Raw genomic sequence first — 12,664 nt, forward strand, 5'->3', positions numbered from 1 at the left:
TGCGTGTTTTAGATTACCTATCTGTAATTATAAAAGAAAAATTCTGCGTATAATTATATATATATAAGTCGAATGTATAAATTGTCCCATAGTTCTTCAAAAAAATAAAACACTACCTTTTCAAAAATAGCGTGTTTTATTAAAGAAAATACGTAAATTGAATTATATACTTAATATATACAATAGCTTAATATAAGTAAAATGTTTTGAGTGCAAATTTATCAAAATATTTACAACATCCATGCATAGTCGCACATAACATTAACCCAAAACAAACATTCCATTCTCTATTATGCTTTACTTTGCAATATCCACAATGTCAGAATGCTCCTTTTCCGAGCTCCAAGGTAAATTTGTTAGAGTCTCTTGCATTGTGGATTCTGCGAAACTTCAAAGAGTAATTTTTTTCTGATCTCTTATACATTTGTTATTATATAGACAAATATTAAGTACTGCCGAACATGTATACGTAGACGTTTTCAACACGGTAATATGAAGTATTTATAACGCGAATGTTTACATATCAGTGTATGGTAGATGGAGAGCTGGCAAACTATTGATCCAGAAAAATAATAGAAATATATTACTTGTCAGTTGTTTAAGGATATATGCATGTCTTATGCTCTTAAATCATCATTCTTCGGTAATTATTCTAATAATTTTATAAATTGTATCCGGAAAAGTCCCGGATTTCTACCTTTCTCCTAGGATTTTTTTAAAGCAATATTTGTCGCCGGTTTTTATTGCAGGCAATATTTGTCCCGGACTGACCCAAATTTTTGAAAAGTTATCATTTCTAATATTCATTTAAAATATATTGCTAGCCTGTGAATTCCAAAAAGTGCAAGAACTTCTAACTAAAGTGACCAAATGCCCTGAATTTCACGGAACAGTCCCGGATTTTTTTAAAGACAATATTTGTTTCGGATTGAACCAAATTTTTCAAAAAGTACTCATTTATAATATCCATTTAAATATATTTTAACTACAATTACTTCTACAAAATTTAAACAGAAAAAATGTGCATATAGTGGATTTCAAAGGTGGGTATAAATAATCACGGACCTTATCGCAAACTTTCCCTGTAAAATTTACAAAAAATAATTAGAAAAAAATATAGTTTTCTTATGAATAAACGCTCCTATAGAAAGAATATTTTGTTTAATAAATAACTTTCAGGCAAGTAACAATACTCGATTTAAAATAGACACAAGCAATATTTGTTACTGTATGAGATTAAAAGCTCAGTATGATTTAAATAGGATGCAAAGAATGATATTATATATGAATTTAATTTATAATATTGAGTACAAAAATAGTCTGAACATAAATAAATGCCTCGTTACAAGTATACATACCAGTTTTGAAATAAAATATATGGTCACCTAATATTAATGCTCATAAAACGCTTAACAATAAATGGCTCTACACAATCAGAGAAAAGCGAAATTTACTGACATAAAAATAAACGTTTATTTATTATATAAACTTAAAAACCGAATTGAAAAAATATTGTAACTTACTACTCGCAAAACTATAATTCTATAAATATAGAAGTAAAAGCGTGGGCTAGCAATCCTTAGTACTGGGTTCGATGCCAACTTGGTATCAAGTAGTATCATGTAGTATGTATTATTACTTAGTGTCATAAATCTGAAATATCATCTGAGAAAAAATGAGCCTTTGGTAAAGTGACAATATTTTTTAGGACATCCAGGATGGTTACTTTTTGTTATAATAATTCGGGACCGGGAAAGAGCGTGTTCTTTATGCTGAATAACTTACTTATAAGCATATTTGTTGTAAATATCATTTTCAGATATTTTTTGGGTAATTATAATTTTATTATTAAGTTCTAAATCTGGGACATCGAATTGAAACCCGGGTCTGTCCCGGCCAAACCGGGACCCGGGTCACCTTACTTTTGGGGGCATATAATTGCCACAAAGGAGAATGGTTAACCGATGGGTCGCTCTTACGTGAATCAGTAAGTTCATAGTTCTGTGTGCTATTTACTGTTGAAAAAAAATAAAAATAAATATCCTAGTCATGTGTCCAACGGTCTATAAAAATAGTTTGCCAACTCTTCGACTATCTCCACATTAAGTCGAGCAGCCACGAAGACTGCATCTTATAACGCACAACGTGCGGTATATCAAACTACTCGGCTGCATAAATAACCGACGCTGTATAAATAATCCGAAAGATTCAGCATCGGTGTGTATCAGAGATCGGAGAAAATTCACCGCACATACATGCCGCATATTTTCCAAAGTTTACATTCGATTTAAACAACTGCTCGGAAATTAACCGTTGATAATAACTTTATTGCCAAGGTGTGAACTCTTCCGATGTCAGATGGCCATCGAAATGTTTAAAACCGAGAAAACATCTACTGTTTAAAGAGCAACTTTGGAAGTATGCTCCATGTGCTAGTATAAAATTTAATAAAGTCTTACATGTACTAATTATTTCAATTTTTCAAGTGATCACAAACTTTTATTTAAAAAAGACGTTTTTGCTAAAACTAATCATATGTACAAATATTTGAATATTGGGAATGTTGATATATTTGATAGCCATTGATTATTTCATGGAATAATTAATGATAGATATAAAAAGCTACTAATAAATACTATTTATTCATATCGATGCATTGTGTACTTTTCTTAAGCTCATTAGATCAATCATACAGGCGAATTTATCATTTTCCAAAATAAATATCGATCGGTGCCGTCGAAGGATAAAGGTTGTGGATTAAATTTGGCAGTCCGATATAAGAAAACTGTAAGCGTGCTCGCGTAACAAAATGAAATATATATTACATGACCAAAACGGTAGCAGCAACAATTACAATGCTAAACTAAAATCGTAAAAAATTGACTTAAAATTAACTACAACTACATATAATACTAAAACATAAAGGCCACATGTAAGACGTGGGTAGTCTAATTAATATTAACATGTACATGAAGAATATATATTCACAATGTTCACATATAATATAATTAAAATACACATCCTACAAAGCAAAAGAGTGTATATTGAATCACACCTGATACTTTTGGGGGCAACAACGTCCACAACAAGCATGTAGCAATCCTAAGTTGCTATTGGTCGAATGAGCCGGACTCGCAATGGGCGACGGTGAGCCTGGTCTCTTTGGTTGACCGTTATACGGTACTTCCATTTCGACAAATTCCCGATCCTAAAAACGAATCACGCTTTCAAAATTTCATCCTAATTTACTTGATCTCAAATCAAGTGGCATGTCAACTATTTTAAATTGCATAGGACTATTACGGAATGTGCGCTTGGATTAGTACTGAATGCGTCTGTGATGATGATACAGGTGCCTTACATCTTGTATCGGTAGCGGCATGCAAGGGTAACATAGTGTTAGCGTTCATTTTTGTCTGAAGACGAAGGCATTTGTACCGAGTCGGGTATTGAGCGTTACGGCTTAACGACAGTGTTAGAAGCGTTACAGGCGGGAAAGGGCGCTGGCACATAAACATTTGTAAGAACATAAATTACCGTGGTTTTCTCCAGACATCGCAGCAAGTGATGATGCTGTAATTCGAAGATGTCCTCTTCCCGGAAGTTGTCGTCCAACTCGATGCCGGACTCTTGGGCTGCCATTCTAGCTTCTGCCGCCTTTTTCTTGTTTACGAACGCCGCACTGGACGACGCCTTTGCTATCCTGATTCGCGCCAGCCGAGCTTTCTGCGGTAGGAAAGCACACGTGGTTATAAAACCGGTCATTATGAATTCATCGTGGTGACAAAATTTATTCATTAATGGCTTTTTGCAGGCTCAGTTATTTTGTCCGCAGTTAGCTCAGAGTATATTAATATACTGTGAGAGTAAAAGCAAAAATTAATTGATGGATTTAATAAAGCAGGAAAATGAATAAATTAGAACAAGTAAAATATTGGACATGATAAAATAAATGTTAGTGTACAACTTGTACAACAAAGCTAGCATTTATACGAAATAATGAATTTTTTCCGAACGTACAATTAATCTCGGCAAGAAGCACAAAAAAGCTGTTACAGTCGGCATCGCATTTCTTTGACGGTATTACGTTGCCGTTCGCTTAGAGAGCAGGCAAGTAATACAATACCCCGAAACAAATCAAGACAAAACCAACAAACAAACGAATGAAAAACGAACGAGACCTCACATCGTCGTTGGAGTTTCAGTTCAGTTCAGTTCTGGCGCGGAAAATTATACATATAAAGTTTCATCGCGGAAGATGATTATTACGTCGTGTGTTGTGTGTGCGCTGCGGGCGCCTGCCAAATGGAATCAGATGAACAACAGGGATTTTTATGGGACGAGCTCTGACTGTGAGGACATAATGCCGTACGGAGAGCAATCGTGAAATAAAAACATGACGTCCTGTTATTCTTACATAATATGATTTTTTATCTCTTGCGAATTGCGAGAGCAAGTGCGCGAAAACGCCCGCAGAAAGGAAAAGCACTTAAAATTTATGTGGGCGGCGGCGGCGGTATTCATGTGACATTCAAATATACGTAATCATCGAGCTTTGAACTGTATTAACTCCGAGCATTGAATTTTAATTTGCTAGTACGTTTCAGGTAATTTAGGAACTCCTGCCGCGCAAATACAATTTGACTAAAGCTTCATATGATATCATCGTAAAACTATTGCGCGGGTGGATACTAATAAAACATTTCACATGAAAATCAAATAAATAACAATTACAATAAAAATGTTAAAAATTTGAACCAAATGTATGAAATAAAACTGGGTTTAAAAAAACAGATGGGCTCGCCCGTAGGTAAATGGCTAGAACGACTAGACCTGAGGTACCGGGTTCGATCCCGCCTTAAGCATCCTGTTGTCAAACAGTAGAGATAACAGTTTTCACTTGGAAATTTAAGATAGCAATATGTTTCCAAGTGAAAATAGCCCCGATCCGACATTGCTGCATCAATAAATATTCACCCTATTACAGAAATTGTAATAAATATTCATCATATAGAGATAAGTCAACGTTTGAACGTTTTTAAACAATAATCGTTTGTCGTTTAAAATAATAATACTACAAAAATAAAACATATTTTTATATGTTTGTATATGTTATTAACCAAATCAATAGTGAATGACGAGTATACTCGTCATGCAGCTGCAGCGAAATTTTGTGTATTGACGAGTATACACGCTATGCGTATAAATCAGTGAGCATTGGTTATTTAAATTGCAATTTTTGAAAAAATAGAAACCTATTTTCAAATTCAAGATATTCAGAATATTTTGAATCCATGGCAATAAAAAATAAATAGTGGTAAATAGCATTTTACCCGAAAATTTCACGTTTTCCAAAAATTCCCAAAAATTTACGTCGAAGGATCTTTTTTTGAATAGTTTACGTCGATTCTAACAAATTCAACAAGCGCCACAGTTAACTGGTTAAATAATAATCAAATATTTTTTATATAAATTTCAATGCACCATAAACAGCAATATATTTATGGTTAATGAAGCTGTAAGTACCTACATTATATGTAAATATGGGTATGGTTGGATGAAAAGCTCTAAAGTTTTTTTATAAAAACTCAAAGCAAGATGTCTGTTATCCAAATTAAATAAAATTAAGATTTTAATCGGTGACATTTATTAATTTTAAATCCGAAATATTTTATTATTATAACTCAACCAAACTGTTCATATTTTTCTATTTTTATCAATTATAGAACATAATTTTAATATTAAGCTTAATGCCGATTTAGTTCAATATTGATATTGATCTTTTACTGTAATGAGTCTAATCATGTACCCGCATGAATATAAATATAAATGAATGTAAATAAATATGTCTACAAACGAAAACCTTGTAATTGATACTTATTATCAATAAGAAAGTCTTTGCATTTTCATCATCTTAATAACAAAATTTGATGTTTGCTGCCTACAACCGCAAAATTTTGTAATGTTGTAATTGATACTTATTTTCATCTAAAATCACGACGGATAATTTTGTGAAACCTGAGATTCTTAAACGTAAAAGTATATTTTAAAATTTCTTAGAAAATCGAAAATTATCAATACGAATATTAACAATAAAGAAGTAGGCAATAAAATTTTTGGTTTCAAAAAATTTACTGGTACAAGTTTAATTTTTTTTTAATAATTTCAAAATCATACCTGGTCGTACAATCTAAATTAGACAAACTATAATTACTAGCAAAAATTTGCTTATATTCAGGATGGAATAGGTGCAAATATTGAAAAAAAATAAAAAAACTAAATCGTAAATTTGATTAGCATAGTACTCTTTACAGCAAATAAATAATATCATCGTTCCTGATGTTGTATTAGAAACTATAAACATTTATTTAATTAAATCACCAAGCTATGGTCATATGTAAATGTAAACTTTAATTGATACTTTTTATCATCTCACCACGATCTTTTTGGGAAACATGGGCTTCTTAAGATTGATTTTGTCGATATTTAAATATGTATAATTATATAACATTTTACTCATAATCAAAAATTATGAATGTGGAGATTAAACAACAAGAAAGTAGAAAATCAGACACTTGCTTTGGAAAACCTTTATTGGTACCAGATTATAGTAAAAATATGAATTATGATTATTCCTATGTCAAAAAATTTGGTTATCTTAAGATCTTTTGCAGTAAAACAAAATATAGTATCTTTGCTGACATTATATTGTAAACCAGAAAAATATGTTTTATTTTTTTTATGGCTTTTAATCTTTCGATCATTTTGCAAAAAAATATATTAAATTAACCTTTAACGAATAAGCGCAGAACGACAGATTCAACGACAGATTTTTAAGAAATTAAGTGCTTCATTTCCAAAACGAAAAAAGTTACATAATTAATATTACATTATTGGATTAGAATAGAATGGAATTTATCTAATATTGGTTGTTGACCAATAATCAAATTTATTTTCTAAATGCATTGTGCTCATATTGAAAATTACGGAATGAAATGCCCAAAATTCTTTTTGGTACGTCATGCCGCGGGTATGGCGGTATTCGATTATTTTAACATATTTACATTTAAATTCAAATCTATCTTTATAATCGCAAAACTTATAATTGATACTTACTATCGTCTCTTGGGAAACATGAGCTTATGATGAATTTGATTAATACTGTATTATAAAATTTGTCACAAAATCGAGAATACTCAAAGCGGGCGTTGAACAGTAAACAAGTAGATAATCTGAATTATGTGTCCAAAATTTATTGGTACTAGATTATAACAAATATTACTGTATCGATGAATTAGTAAATTTTATAATTAATACTTATTATCGTCTCTTAGGAAACATGAGCTTATGACGGATTTGGTTAGTACTATATTCTAAAATTGCTCAAAAGATCGAGAATTATCAAATCTGAAATTTCTGTCCAAAATCTTTATTGGTACCACATTATAACAAATATTACTATTAGGATAAATTAGGTTGAAAAACTAGTTGTAGCATACTTTCGTGACATTATAAGAATCTAGAAGGAACTCCTCGTTCCATCAAAAAATTCAATACCAAGTTTGTATGTTGGTTATTGGTTTTCACATAAAATGTTGAGATATATAACTTACACGTTGAGCTTTTCGTTTGTCCGCCCTCTGGTTCTGATGGTAGATCCTGCTGAAGTTGGAGACAATGACCGGGACGGGAAGGGCGATGACGAGCACTCCGCTGAGGGAGCAGACGCCGCCGACGATCTTGCCGGCGATGGTCTGCGGCACCATGTCGCCGTACCTGCGGACGCGGAAAATCACACACTGACCCAACGTTCGCTTTTTGCACGGACCGCCGACGGCTGACTAATCCTCAAGAGGGTTCGTTTCGAATGCGGTCCGCGTTCTATCAGCGAGCTTTTTCTGTTTTGTTAAACCGCCCGCTAGCCTCCAGCGAATTCTTGATTATGAATTTGGGGAGATGCTTTTTGCCCGACGGCGCGCTTTGCTTCCTCGCATCAAACAAAATTATTTATATCGAAATGGGCCGGAGAAGGTGAAGTCATGTTTTTATCATCAAAATTTGATGTTTACTGTACCAAACTTCTTGTCGTTTTCAATGATTTAGATTATTCTAGTACTAAACGGAATGAATTTTGCACGAAGTTTGAAACTGCGTACCTTGTTTGTGCACTAGTAAAATTAATACAAAAAAGACTTTGCGACATATGATTAAGTTGTAATCACGTGCTTTATTTGCATGGAATATGTCATATAACATCACGATTTTCAATAATATAAAATTATAATTTATAAAATTTAAGAATATGCTCATCATTTGTTTTGTTCATATTTTTTATTATATTTCTACATGATAAATATGTTAGGCTTATGATTATTAAAAAAATTAGATTTTCTAAAATTACTATTGGCGTTTTTGGAATCTATATTATAACAATGTAAAATTATGCTAAATCGTCGATTGCAGACTTGTAATCACTTGCGTTCAAAGTGAATTCTAATAGAATATTCTATATAGAGGCTAACGAGCGGTTGAACTGTTCAGCCTGTTAACTCTTTCATTCGCATTCAATTTAAATGAACCTAGAGTTATTTTTCTCAAAACAAATAGTTGATGTGTTCAGGTTAAAAGAATAGCGTTTATATATATACTATATATATATATATATATATATATATATATTTGACGGTTTTGATTGTACAATGTGATATTAGTACAATTGTGAAACTTCGACTACAGGATTTGTTAATGAAGTACATATTTATCCGTCTATCATGCAATTTCTTATGTTACTATATTTATGAACCTTATGAGTAGTCAATTTAAAAGCTGAGTAATTCTAACTCACCCCAAGGTAGTCATTGTGACGATGGTGTACCAAAAAGCTGCTGGTATCGACGTAAAGTTGGTCCCGTCCACATTCTTCTCGGCGTAGAACATGACCGTGGCAAATATGATGATGGCCATCGCCAATGAGAAAACGAGGAAGCCTAATTCGGAAGCGCATGATTTCAGCGTGTATCCCAAGATCCGGAGACCTTGCGAATGCCGCGAGAATTTAAATATTCGGAACACACGAAAAACACGCAGCGTGACAAACGCTCCAGACACATCGTCATTATCAGTTATACCCAAACCGATGTAGTACGGCAAAATAGCTACCACATCAATAATACTCATCACGCTGCGAACAAACTTACAACGGTCCGGAGCTGCAAACAATCGCAGCAAGTATTCGGCGGTAAATATCATGACACATGCTGTGTCTAAACAGAAGAACACTATTTTATAACGTTCGCCGCACGGCAATGTCCCCGCACGGCCTGGCCTATGTCCGCATGGCACGGTCTCTACAACATTGGCCATCACTGAAACGGCAATAAAGAACCCGGTCACATAATAGAACACTAAAGCAGCAGTCGACGTGTGAGGATTTTCGAACGCACGCCACATCTTCTGCCTGATATTCGTCAGCTGTTGCAGATTTTGATCGCCGTTCTCTGAAAGTTTGTCGTCCATGAGACGTTCCGCATTCTCACGTTTGCGGTCCCTGTAGTCTTCGTAACAGCAATCGCCGATAACGTCCGGCAAGATGCCGAAGAAGGCCAGCTCTTCATCGTAGCTGGTCAAACATTCGTGTTTCGGATAGTGCAACTTGCCGGTGCGGTAATAGTTGAGGATGTGCCGGAATATGTCCGGATCCCGATCGAAGAAGTACTCCTTGCCATCCTCGTCGTAAAAGAATTCGCGCTCGTTGGAACCGAGCAGAGTGTCGGGATACTTTTCGAGCGTGTTGCGCCAGGTCTCGAACCGTCGCCCGGAGACGTTGACGATGAGTTTTTCGTCGTCCGCTTTGCGGGTGTCCTTGATGACCGGCGGCGGCGGTAGCGGATGGGCCGCTACTGGAACCCAGCCTATGGCCGCCGCCCGAGCAAATGGAAGCCAAGCGGCTACCGAGGCCATGCCGCAAGGTGGTGAATCTTCCTCTCAGATCATCGCACTCTTCGACACGACGAGCTAGCGTCCGCACCGCATGAAACCTCCGTCGGATCCGACCGGTAGCTGCCCGGATGCATTGACACGCACTTCACATTAACTGACTGATCCTCACTGACCGAAACCGAACTGAACCGAAACCGTTTGTCTTTCAAACACATGTAGTTACTACATACACGCTCACACCGCAGTTCTGGTCGTCGGACCTCGGACGTCTCGCGCTAACTGAGCCAATGAGCTGGGACTCTACGCATCGAGGCCAATACCGGGACAATACGGGCTGAAAGACATTGCGCACACTCGCCGCATGCTATTCGAGACCGAACTGACGCCGAACAAACGAACGCCGGTACGAGCGAACCGCCATCGATTTTAGAAGAGAGCCACCGATACGGTGACGTCATTGTATTTATGTTGCCTTTGCCTTTTGTCTGAATTTGATAAACGTTGCATTCTTCACCTACTAGTTTCACGGCCTAGAATACCGACGTACCGACGTACCGACGTACCGACGTATTGTTGCAGGGCACTCATCTCCTACGATAGACCAATTCTGTTTATTTACACATAACATACGATGTCCTCATCGAACGAAATCCACCACGTCCGTGACGTTGACGTATGATATTACCGAATCGTTTAGGCCTACATTTATATGCTAATTAATCATTTTGTAATATGCTCGCACATCGTCACAAACCCTGCGATCACTGATTTTATTACACTGATTAGGATAGTGACGTCATAAGCACTTATGTTATACCTACGGATTAAGCAATCACCACGGTATTATATACTTTGATAAGTCCAGGATTTAATACACTATTTGTGATCATTAGAAATTACTTTTAAATAGTTATAAAAAATCTCTTTTTTTTTAAATTCTAATAAATTATTTTACTTTAATAATCTTTAATTTAAATATTTAATATATTTGCATCCCACAATTGACGTAATTCTACAAAATACAGCAATTCGTTTATTATTTAAATATATACATAATTTTTTAAATTTATACAAACACGTTTATAGTTTAGTTAATAACTAGAACATCCGTCGTATACGTTGTTTTTATTTTCAATTACATAAAAATTCCGTAAATCCTTTAAATCCCTTCATGCGTAAATTAAAATTGCAATGTTGATTGCGAATATACATTTAGCGAGTACAGTTTTGAGATAAATATTTAAAGGACGTTGAAATAAATGCGTAAACGCAACCCTTGCACAAAATACAAAGCCGTGATGAAGTAATGACGGCCGTAATTAGCTATTTCAAGGGGTTTCTCGGGTTACATACAATATAATATACGATCCAGTCAAGGGAGGAAGGGATTATTTATTTTAATCGTCATATATGATGAAATCATATTTTTGTAAATATCTATAATAATTTGTAATATAATTTGTAAAAATCATGCTATAAATACACACATGAATATATTTAATGTAAATAGCCAAATTACAAAATAAACTAGGGGGGGTAAGTGGCATTCTGAATTAAGGCAAGTTGCAACCACTTCTCAACATGTGTGAAACTTTTGCAGGTTATTCAATTTGGACACATTTTTCAAACATATTAATTATTTTCAACAAATGATGGAAATATTAAACATTATTGAAACAAAAGGATGCATCCAATACATACAGGGAGTATATTCTGAAAGTGAAAATGCGAGCAATTAATCCAAACTTCAATTAATTTTTGAAATTTAACTACTTGTCGTAGGCATCTAATAAGTGCCTATGTTAAGAACTCTACCTCCATGAAGTTTAATCAAAATCGTCCAAAAAAAATTTTTAATAATCAATTGCGAAGAAATTACCCCGGCAATCATTTTCAAAAACTAATCAGCATAATTCCCATGTTATTTTTCTATTTTATATTTTCAAATTTGGTTTAAAATTTCTATTAATTTTTTTTGCATTTTTCTTCTAAATCTTAAGGATATTTCTTCAATCCTAAAAAATGGCTTGGTGGATCTTTGTACTTCCGTCGTTTTGGACAAAATGTTGACGAAAAATCAAATATCGGCTCACACTTTTTCCAAAATTATGGATTATCTATCGAAAATGTATACTTCTTCGTTAGTTTAAAATTAATAAACAGCAATAAAGAGTCATTATCAGTATTTTATTCCAAAGTCTCAAACGATTCAGAATGACATGGCACGTTGAGAAAATATAAAATAGCAACTAGTATTATATTTTCTATCAAAAACATAACTTTCTTTATTAAACTAGAATTTAATAAATATACATAATAATTCAATTTATAAATATTTTCAGCGTTTCGAGAATATGAGTTGTCTCCTTCTCCAACCATTTTTTCTTCTGTAATGGTGTGTAAAATTATATATTTCAGTTGCTATTTTTTCAAATGACAGTTTATTTATGTTTCATACTTTCGTGCTGTTTAACTTATTTTTTCAAATTTATATTTCAAAAATAGTACAAGTTTATTTATAGCCATTTTGTTTATTATTCAAGGCTTGCAGTTATTCTTACGCTACAATAGCAGTAATCCACTGTACGAGAATGATTTCTATTAAAAGTTAGTTTATTGCGTCTATTTTGTGATGGCTTATATAAAAGATATATATATATATATATATATATATATATATATATATATATATATATATAACCGATTTCAAAATAGATGCAATAAA

At 33.9% G+C, this 12,664-nt stretch overlaps 1 protein-coding gene across 1 annotated transcript; it reads right to left on the reverse strand.

Moving 5' to 3' along the window:
• Nucleotides 1-3,049: 3,049 nt before the first annotated feature.
• LOC113376366 (potassium voltage-gated channel protein Shal) lies at nt 3,050-10,179 on the reverse strand. Its single transcript, XM_026616272.1, has 4 exons — nt 8,846-10,179; nt 7,614-7,776; nt 3,538-3,726; nt 3,050-3,208 (listed from the first exon to the last, which is right to left on the reverse strand). Exons 1-4 carry the CDS (start codon nt 9,958-9,960, stop codon nt 3,050-3,052), a joined length of 1,626 nt encoding a protein of 541 aa, XP_026472057.1. The 5' UTR covers nt 9,961-10,179.
• Nucleotides 10,180-12,664: the final 2,485 nt, after the last annotated feature.

Source organism: Ctenocephalides felis, unplaced genomic scaffold, assembly GCF_003426905.1.
Source record: "Ctenocephalides felis isolate EL2017-DRISC unplaced genomic scaffold, ASM342690v1 CF-g0.4_SCAFFOLD_01886, whole genome shotgun sequence".
Taxonomy (NCBI): domain Eukaryota; kingdom Metazoa; phylum Arthropoda; class Insecta; order Siphonaptera; family Pulicidae; genus Ctenocephalides; species Ctenocephalides felis.